At 33.4% G+C, this 10759-nt stretch overlaps 2 protein-coding genes across 2 annotated transcripts; one reads left to right on the top strand and one right to left on the bottom strand.

Annotated features, from left to right (window-relative positions):
• Positions 1-298: 298 nt before the first annotated feature.
• On the bottom strand, positions 299-3798 carry RabX6 (RAS oncogene family member RabX6). Its single transcript, XM_073080611.1, has 3 exons — positions 3406-3798; positions 3076-3320; positions 299-2986 (listed from the first exon to the last, which is right to left on the bottom strand). The coding sequence occupies exons 1-3, from the start codon at positions 3583-3585 to the stop codon at positions 2788-2790; spliced, it is 624 nt and encodes a 207-aa protein (XP_072936712.1). The 5' UTR covers positions 3586-3798; the 3' UTR covers positions 299-2787.
• A 1619-nt stretch (positions 3799-5417) lies between these two features.
• LOC140747952 (uncharacterized) lies at positions 5418-10073 on the top strand. Its single transcript, XM_073080612.1, has 7 exons — positions 5418-5964; positions 6250-6366; positions 6608-6842; positions 7100-7193; positions 7292-7461; positions 7699-7947; positions 8160-10073. Exons 1-7 carry the CDS (start codon positions 5758-5760, stop codon positions 9785-9787), a joined length of 2700 nt encoding a protein of 899 aa, XP_072936713.1. The 5' UTR covers positions 5418-5757; the 3' UTR covers positions 9788-10073.
• The last annotated feature ends 686 nt before the right edge of the window (positions 10074-10759 follow it).

Here is a 10759-nt window from a genome sequence, read left to right on the forward strand (position 1 = left end):
TAACAAGTGTTGACTCAAAACATGAAAGGAGGATGCATTATCCAGAGAAAACACCAAAATAGCCGCCTCCGCAAATTTGTAATAGCTTGATGTGACTGAGGCGATTCATTACATACCACCCATCGATATACTACTAATAAAGATGTCATTGATACCACCAGTGTCCCATAACTGTAACTGAGATATAAATTATTTCAGGATCCAGGTATAAATATCAGTATTATATCTCGCATATCAATAAGGACTTTCAGTTGGTATTGTTGATCGAAGCTTTCAGTTGTAAAATAAAACAATCATAGCACCATGAAATAATTAGTTGTATTAGAAAAAAATACAGACAATGTGTTAAAAAGCTATTATACTTGCTCAAAAAAGTGAATTATTCCAGTGACTACAGTACACATACAATTATATATTTGGCCACTAATTAAAGCTAACTTGATTTTCAAATATGTCAATTTTAGAGCTGTTTCTTCTCAGAAGCAGTTTTTAATACATATTAATGTACACAATTAAATGCAAGTAATGTTTAATTTTAAATAGCCGCGTCTCAAACACGTTTAGTTTACTTTTAAATACCCAAAGGTAATACTGAAAATAATCAAATATGTTAAGTACATACTTCACAGTTAACGTAGGTTTTAACAAAACTGTCTATTTATTGTTCAAAAAGCATGCCCAAAAAAGTGATAACTAATCGAATCTTACATATTATTTTTCTGATCTTTGTATTTTTGATTACATTATAAAATTCAATAATGCACACTCTTTAAACTGTAATACTTACTATTTAAAATTCAATTTATTAATTGTTCCATCAAATGCAATAATATTACATAACATTTTATGAACTACACAAAACCTAACATTAAAAATTCAAAGCAAATTAACAGGTACATTCTTAACACAAGTGAACTAGTGTGTAACATAACGAGTATTAATTTATTATTATTATACTTAAGTATTTACATATAGATACCTTAATTACCACTCTATATGCAAATAATTGCAGCTACAAATATAACAAAAATAGTGTAAATGACTACATACAAATATAATATCAATTGTCATTATAATGTATATGGGAAAATGCAAGGTTATAATGAATCTTTTTGTAGTCATGAATTATGAAAATGCAAATATTAATTTAAACTTATGAAAATATACTTAAATTAGTCAAATAATGATTTTATAAAAAGTAATGACATATGAATATAGTTTCTTATGACTTATCAGGTAAAACAACATAAACTATGAGATTCATAGATTTTTGTTAGGTTATTATAAAAACAATTACTTGGTCAGGTTCTAATTGTAACACTTAACTAAAGTTAAATATTCTTCGTGTTAGTAACTACATTTTTTAAAAAACAAGCAGACTTTATATTGTTAATATACTCCATATTAGACCTGATTACAAAAGTTAAGCATAATTAGTACCATTCAAATAGTATAGCACAACCACTGTAAATCTATTTGATCGAGTATCCGAGAGCAAGGTAATATTCATCATTAGTTGCCTCCTTAGGCCTCTATTGAAACAAGGTTCTTACAAAAATGTTCTCTTTTCTATAAAAATTGTATGTACAGTATGCTTGCCTAGCTGTCTTAGATCTTGGCTATGTTAGAATATTTTTATGGAATAATGAAACATGAAACACAATATTGAAGCTTAGTTCAGTCAGATTATATTACTAAATATGTAACTATGTAGCAGAAGACTGACTGAAGTAATCTCTACTTAAAAGGTGTAATTTTCATACAAAATCAATTTTATAAAACAATCATATTTTACAAACAAGCAATGCAATGTTTCGTCTTATCAATGTTGAATAAACAAATACTTATTCTATATTCTTATTCTAAATGCCGACAATACATTAAAGCTTCAAAATACTCTTGCATATAAAATCCTCACATTTACCATTAAAAATAATTTGAATACAAGAACCACTGAAATTATAGGATGGATGTTATGGGCGAAAATATTCTTAAATAATTGATTCTGAAAATATATGGATATATTACTCTCTTACAAAAATAAAAATAGTAATAAATTGGTAATATATGCAAAATGTCTACCAAGTCTTTTACAAAATATGAGTAAAAAAAATATGGGAACAAATAAAGAGAACATAAAGTTTCTTTGTTATTTTATGGGGGGTAGCAAGTAACATAGACACAGCCGCCCATTTACAATGGTAACCAGCCCCAAATCAGCATACAATTCACAAGAGCACTCGGTTTCTGAAAATTACTCTTTGCATAAAGTGTGACAGCAGTCCTTTTCCTGTTCATTTTATCAAATTACTATCTACATACTTTTTTCAATATGTTTGTACCTTAGGTAAACTATAAACCACAAGTGATCATTGATCAGAACTGGCCATTAACATTTTGGTCTCAAAAGCAACACTTAGAGTACTTATGTTTGAACTTTTACCAAATACTGTCACACTCTTCCAACCTTCCCTTGTATAAAAAGTCTCAACTCTACAACATACACACTAACAAATATGTAAATTTATCAAAGACAATTAAAATTTGATAGTACATTTGAATGGGTTTAACACTTAAAAAAGTTATAGGCCCTACATTTATAGGCAATACACTCAGACACATGTCCAAATTTCTCTTACAAAAGTCTCAACAGATTATTCATCAAAAGCAGGATACTGTTTTCAGATATGTGTCAGTATTTACTACTTACCAATTACCTAAACTGCCAAATAGATTATTTTAGTTGAGAAAAATCAATAGGTATTAGACTATACAAAGGAATATCAATCAACAACTACAAGGTGGTTCTTCAGGAGGATCGGGCTGAGATATTTTAAAACTATTGTGGTCCAATGTCTGGAGCTCTATCCTTGACCTGTTGGACTCCACTAACTGTAAGGCTATGTCAGAGAACATCTCTTCAATTCCTTTACCAGTCTTACAAGAAGTTTTGTAAGTACAGCTAATCAAATTGTGGCACTGTTCACTGGAAAAAATAAATACAATGTTATTAATTAGCAGATTCAATGCTGTTGATTGTGGTATAATGCAATGTAATATACAATTTGTAATTACCAGAAATTCTCTATATCAGCATCTGTAACTTGAGGTGATGATCCTTCTAAGTCAGACTTATTTCCACACAAGAATATCTTAGCATTTTCGGCGTACGTCACAATATCTAACAAGTGTTGACTCAAAACATGGAAAGAGGAGGCGTTATCCAGAGAAAACACCAAAATAGCCGCCTCCGCAAATTTGTAATAGCTTGACGTGACTGAGGCGATTCGTTCCATACCACCAGTGTCCCATAGCTGTAACTGAGATGTAAATTATATTATACCTAATGTTATACAGGAACTTACAAAGGTACGGAAATAATTTAATACCAAATTAGCAACTAACCTTGACGTTCTTGTCAGCAACCTCGTATAATTTCTCGAAATGGTCTAATCCCAATGTAGACCTCCGGTCCGCATTCTGAATAAACGTATTATTAATAAATCGACGAAACATCGAGCTTTTTCCAACACCATATTCGCCGCATAATATAACTTTCAGCACTGGAGTCTTCACGACAGCCATTGTTAATTTATCACTGGATTTTTCCAAGAAAATAACACTTTAACCCATACTATTGGTAACTATAAGTAGACAAATCAAATTGTCAAGTTATCTCTGAATTAATTATCATAATATATCACTTTAACAAGTGTAAAACTGTATGATGAACAGAACCGAAATAATTTTATTTGATTAACAAAACTATCATAGACATCAATATTTTGTGACATTTATAAACAAAATAGTCATAATGACAATAATTGAAAATGACATTCTGATTCGAATTTGACACAGGATTTTACGAATCAATTTTTGAAAAGCATACTCTGAAAGTAAAGATTACCTATTTGGGTTTTGATTATTTGGTATAGTTTTCAAAAATTGATAAGCTGCCTTATTTCGATAAACATTTTATTGGAAAAAGTCCAATTGTTCATAATTCAAATACAATAATCATAGACAAAGTTATTTTTAGTCTGTGTGGATTCTCAGTATTTATTTAGTCACACGACCAAGATCAATTTGGTTGATTTCCATTGTGTTTATGTTAAACATACACCTCAAAAACCTAGAATCTAGACCAATAATCTAATATTCTATTCTGAAATAGTGTACCATATTATATAAAATTTCGTAACTTAGCAAACTTAAAAAAATGCTATCCGAAGTTTATCCTTGGTACTTAATGTATGAATGTGCGTAATTATCCGTTAGATGCGTACAAATTTGCTGAGACGAGGTGAGTTCCGATCATTCAATTGAATTTGTTCCTCTATCCCTCAAAGTATGGCGATTCATTCCGAAAAGATCAATTCGAATCGTAGTGCCATACATCGATTCACAAAAAAAATCGAGACCTAAAGAATCGATTTGGTAATAATTGATTCAGAGCGTAACTACAATGTTATTGTGTATTTATCAGCAAAAATGGTCGTCAGGATCAAATACTCGCTGAAATAGGCATTCGTCAGCGAAAAATTTCTATACCATATTTGTAAAGATTGTAATATTCAATCAACTTCGAAAAACGATTTTCGATTTTTTAGGATCAAATATCGAATAACTGAATCGATCAATTACTAGAGATCGATTAAAAAAATCGATCCTTCGATTAATTGACATCAGATCGCCCTGCTTCAAAGCGGCTCAAGCGAGGCTCGATTCGCCACCACCGACGTATTACGTCGGTGGTGGCGAATCATATATAGACCGTGTATGATATAGTGTGTCATACACAGACCGACAAACTTTTATATGCGCGTGGCACTCGCAGTGTATATAGGTAATGTTTCTAGATTGTCAACAATTACTTAAGGAGTGGAAAATTTTAACGATTATAATCATCAAATCGCTCATAAAGCTAACAATAAGTTACCGTTTTGTAAAACGACCGCACGTACCGAAAAGTTTGTAGCAAAAAAGTGCGTTGCCATGTTTTATTTTATAGATTGTGATAAGGGAGATGCACGTTAAGGGTCCGTTCCATTCCTACTTTACCTTCAGGTGTAGTTAGGCATAGCCATTATCGCACCATAGTACCTGCTATCTCTATAAGAATTAAGTAAAAAACATATTATTGTAATATCACATCATCATCACATATCATCATCGTTTCATCTGCACATATTGCATAACTTTATTTGAAGGTCTACAAATAAAATAACAAAGATGACTATATATGCGTGTCTCCCTCCCCCCCCCTTAGAGTTGAAAAAAAAACCTACAGATAATTATTGAAATATTTACCAGGCACTATTATATTGTCGTTGATGAACTTGGTTGTCCGACTAGGTGTACTTCATTTAGTCTGTGGAGTAAGTCCTAAGTAGTAAGTACTATTAAGTAGTCTGTGAAAGGAAAAATAAAAAAATGAGACAGCGGCGTCAAATCAACAGAATAAAAAAATATATATTGTATATTTGTTGGGAAGTGTGTATATTATAAATAAATAAGTAAAACCTAATATAGAATGGGCTATTATTGTCGTCAATATTGTCCCTAAAATGCCCTAAAGTGCTTTGTTTTCTTGTGTGTTGTGTGTTGTTGTAACGTAACATTATCGATGTTTTATTAAAGTATTGTACAAGTAAGTAGTAAGAAAAAAAATATTATAAATTTACTGTGAATGAATAGTTAGCATAGAACACTAATATTAAACTCTAATACTTCGAAATCGTTAGAAATAAAGGCGAAATGGATTTACAAACTTCTCACTTAGCGGCAGCCCTTATGTCCGGTACAAATGTGTATAATAATAACAATACAGCATCAGAAAATGTGGAAACCACTGGAAGTGCTACCAATGACGAGACTAAGATAGAAAAACCGGCTGAAGTTAGCAAAGAAAATGTAGAGGAAGAAAAAGAAGAAACTGGAAGTGGGGAAGAGTATAGTGATGAGGTACATTATTTACTACTTGGCATCTATTTTGAATACTGATTGTTTGGATAACATTTGCTGGTCTCGTAGTATCCTGATGGAGAACTCCTCTTGGTACCATATGATTATCGATAAATTAGTTACCAAATTGAAGCCCAAATTGTATTGCGAACTCTGAGGGCAAGTTCGAAGAATAAAAGTTATATTCTATATCAGTTGCTTGTTCTAAGTTGTATTGTGTTGTCTTTGTTTAAATACTACTTAAAAATGGATAAATATTCATAAAAATCCATTATACTTTTGTAGGAATCAGAAGCTCAAACTGGAAGCAAGTCTATGCCCGGCAGGGGTGTTACTCTGCAGATGTTATTGGAGGACAAAATGCTGGAACCTGGCATTGCTGCAATGACTATAGAATATTTGGTATGTGTTTAAAAACATAGTGATATATTAATAATGATAAGACGATAATTTTAAACCTTTGTTGCCATAAGCATATATTATTAACAAAAAAAAAGGAATAAAGATTGAAAATATCATTACTATGATCTTTTTTTTTCTTATCTTATTTATAAATAATTACACATACATTTGAAATGTATTGTTACTACTAAATGTGTTTCGTTTATATATAATAGCAATAATTGCTATATACTGTTTGCAGGGGCAAAAATTTGTTGGAGACCTTCAGCCAGATGGTAAAATAAAGTCACATGAAACAGAAACAATCTTCTGTTCCCCTTCAGCATGGGCGATACATTGCAAACGGATAATAAATCCAGATAAAAGGTCTGGCTGTGGGTGGGCCTCAGTTAAATACAGGGGAAAAAAGCTAGACACAATTAAAGCCACATACCTCAGGAAGAAACAGCTTCAGAGAGAGAATATGCACAGTGATGGTATATAGCATTTGCTTTCTTTGGTTCAAAAAAAAAATTATGTATGGGAAAATATTTTCAATTTGCCTTGTGTTTTTTATATGTGGGGAATATCCCTTACCCATATAATATCCATTTGAAAATGTCGTCCTTAATAGATATTAACTTTGTAAGTTACAAGGTTAAGAGGCTCAGTTAGGATATACTTCACGTCAATCTATTTTATGGATGAAAATTTATTGAAGTTTTTGGTCAACATTAGTAATATTATATTGCAGAGGAAACTGAGATGGAGGTGGAAAGCCCACCAGAGCCACCCCCACAGAGGATTGTGATGAAACATAATACAGTTCCCAACAGGATGATGCAACAGTATGTATTCACATTTCATAAGTAATTTAAATAAATGGGAACCTATAAAATAATTATATATTTTCTTTTATTTAATAAAATGAGAATTTGAATTTCAGTGATGCAAATATGCTGATTGAGGCAGTATCTTTCTCATCGGCTGGCAAAGTTCAACCTTTCTTGGTGTCAGTAAGTTCCAATGCTTGCCTTGTGCTCGACATTCATTGTCACCTGAAGAAGGAAGAAGTCTATGGATATTTGGCAGGCACTTGGGATTTAAATAGTCATAGTAAGTAGATAGATTGTATTTTATGCATGACAATACAGAGTCCATCCATTTTTTTTTTATCATCATAAACGATGGAAGTAATAATAAACGCTTTCTACACTCACAGCCCCACACTAGGATTCCCTGTGTCGTCATTCTAGATTTTTACGAGTCGCGACTCGACTTCGTAACGGTACACGATGTCGCAACCTGTCACTATACATTGCACATTTAATGTAATTTCTCTTCATTTTACAGATTTGATGATTACACACACTTTTCCATGCTTGATAAGTAAAAGCGATCCTCGACCAAGGGTTCTGGTAGAGTTGGAGATACAAATAGAAATTGAAAAGTTGGGTCTGACTCTGTTAGGGTGGTACCATTCACACCCCACTAACCCAGCTATGCCCAGCTTACGAGATTGTGATAATCAACTGGAGTACCAGATTAAAATGAGGGGACCTTCTGAGATATCATACATTCCATGTGTTGGAGTTATTTGCTGTAAGTGTCTTTAAAAATAATTAATACAAATAATAAAGAGTGTGATATGTATTGAGGACTCCATTCTTAGTGCTAAAGATGGTGTGTATAAATATAAACCTTCATGACAGTGAAGCCTATGCATTTACATTGAATAAGCGAATAAATAACGTAAAAAATATTTGTGGAAAATAATAATGGTGAATGTTCCAAATATCTTATTTCATTTTCAGCGCCATACAATCCTGAGAGTCCTGTTCTGGAGTCATCCTTAACGTTCTTCTGGGTAATGCCGCCTCCCGAGCAAAGACCAACAGAGTACCCTCGACCTTTATTATTGCAGTACAACATGATACATGACAGTCATTTATCAACACATGCTATGGAACAAATCAAGAAAAGCATTAAGTATTACTTTACGTACGCCGATGAGACATTCATCAACTTTAAAGAAAGCTTCAAACCAGATATAACTTTCTTGGACAAATTAAAATGTACCTTAACTCCAAAGTTCCCGCGAGAACAAAGTGATGGCTTATTGTGGCATTTTATTCGCGATGAGTTAGGTTGTTCATCAGAGCACGATGACAAAATGGATTTAGACGCCCTTTTGGCTGTACCTCAGCCAATACCAGCGTCAAAGCCTAGTCAAATCACATCAATACCTAACTTCCCATCAGTTAGCACTTTGCAGCAGATGGTAAGCAGGCCGGCAGGAGTTCCTCCTATAAATGTATCATCAGGCTTGGGTTCAGTGTCTCCTCATAAGTTTGAAACTCCTCCCCTCAACATACCAGTGTTGCCAACAACATCTAAGTCATCTAAATCCAGTACTCCACTTCCTCCGAGCTACCCATCTGGGCTAGATATGTTGACTAGCATGGCGTTAGGTTTGGGAACGGGAAACATGCCTCTGCCTCTCGGTACAAGCAGCCTGGAAAGTCTTGCTGCAGCTAACAGTATGTTAAGCGGACTTACTCCGGGACTATCATCCGCCAATATAGCTGCCAGTTTAACGGGTAGTAAGCTCCCCGAGCCTCCATCCTATGCTGCGTCTCTACAAAATTTGACTAGCAGCATTGGAAACTACGAGAAAACTTCAACAACTACTTCGACTAGTACCACCACTTCTGCTTCACCTATACCGGGCAGTATTGCTTCAAACCTCATGATGAGTTCTGCTGATATCGCTAATGCTCTATTCTCGGCCAGCAAGTATTCTAGTGCAGGTATACTTGGAATTCCAGATCCCATGTCCAAATCCACATTAGCTGCCAACAATATGTTCTTGTCTCCATCCTTGTTGAAGATGCAAGAGTCATTGATGAAACCACTGTCAAGTAGTAGTCCAATCTCTTCGAAAGTGGGTTTAGATCAGAGTATGTTAATGAAATCGCCACATGATTTACTGAAGGGTAACAAGGACTACTTGCCTCCAGACTTTGGTAGTGTGGGAAAATCCAAATTAGATAATCCACTGGATTCGTTGAAACACTCAGAGGCCAGTGCATCACCGAAGGATCCGTCGAAATCTATTACTGAAACAGCGACAGATTTCAGCATGCCGTCTCGTGTAGGGGGTGATTCATTTTTGAACCAAATGTTGGAGTTGACTAAGAAAACGACGATGCCGGATTATTTAAGTGATTATAGTAGTCAAAGCCTGAAGCATACGGAGGAGGAACCACAAGCGTTGACGTCATCTACTCACTCATACTCGAGTGCGTCGAGTATTGTGGACACGATAGCTCAAGTTGCGATGGGCAATTTCTCCAAACTAGACGACGTTATGGACTATGGTAAAGGCCAAGACTACAGCATGAATAAAAGTCGAGATATGAGTAACGACAACGTTAATTAAAACGAAATATTGTCAAGTTAATGCGATAGTCTGACAAGGAAAGTGAATCTGATATCTGAATAAGTAAGATTTGTGCTAGCTAACAATGTTTCTCAAAAAATTTCAAGTCTGATAGTAGTATCTTATTTTAACTCAGATTTTTCTTAGGAATAAGTTATTTATGTGGGCTTCAGGATATTAATCAATGTGTAATTAAGAACATGTAATGAATGAAGTAATTGTTATTGCGTGGCTTAGTTTTAATACAAAATAAAAATTGTAAGAAATATACGATATTGTGAACTGATACTATTTTTTTTTACTATAACTCTACTTTAAACCTGATGGACATATAATGTTGTGTACTTTTATACAAACAGACAAAATAATGAAGAATTTGATATAGTGATTGTAAACATAAACATTTAACGATGTTTCTTTGCTCTCCACATAATAAAAATAACAGCACGATTTAGTAACAATGTCAATGTATTGGTCCATTAAGACAATAAAATTGTGAAGATTATCTAATCTGATTCTATAATAATATTAATTTTATGCGATATAACATGAGTGCGATCAATAAATTGTGCACTGTATCTAATGGAAATTCTTTGTAAAAAAATCTGAAATGTGTGTTCAGTAGAATGTAGGCAAAGCTATTCTAATACGTCTATTGTTTCAAGAAAATTGATTGAATTGGTAACATAATCGCTATGATAAGACAAGTGCCGCTTCCTTCGTATGCTTAAATCACGGTCGAGAATAATTGATAACCGATAAATGAATAATCAAAGCTTGATAATCGCATGACGTCGCGATACGGGGCTTTTAATTCTGTTGCGTTGTAATTTATTTGCATAGTATTTGTTTTACCGTACAACCGTGTTGCATTTGCCGATACATAAGTGCTATTGTTTATATTTGTTTTTAATTTTGAGGTGGTAAAACTTGTGCAGTGATGATGTGATGTGATTTACGTGATGTTGAATT

The sequence above is a fragment of the Epargyreus clarus genome, unplaced genomic scaffold (assembly GCF_041222505.1).
Source record: "Epargyreus clarus isolate Ecla_fem2 unplaced genomic scaffold, WU_Ecla_fem_2.2 ptg000015l, whole genome shotgun sequence".
In the NCBI taxonomy this organism is placed as follows: Eukaryota; Metazoa; Arthropoda; class Insecta; order Lepidoptera; family Hesperiidae; genus Epargyreus; species Epargyreus clarus.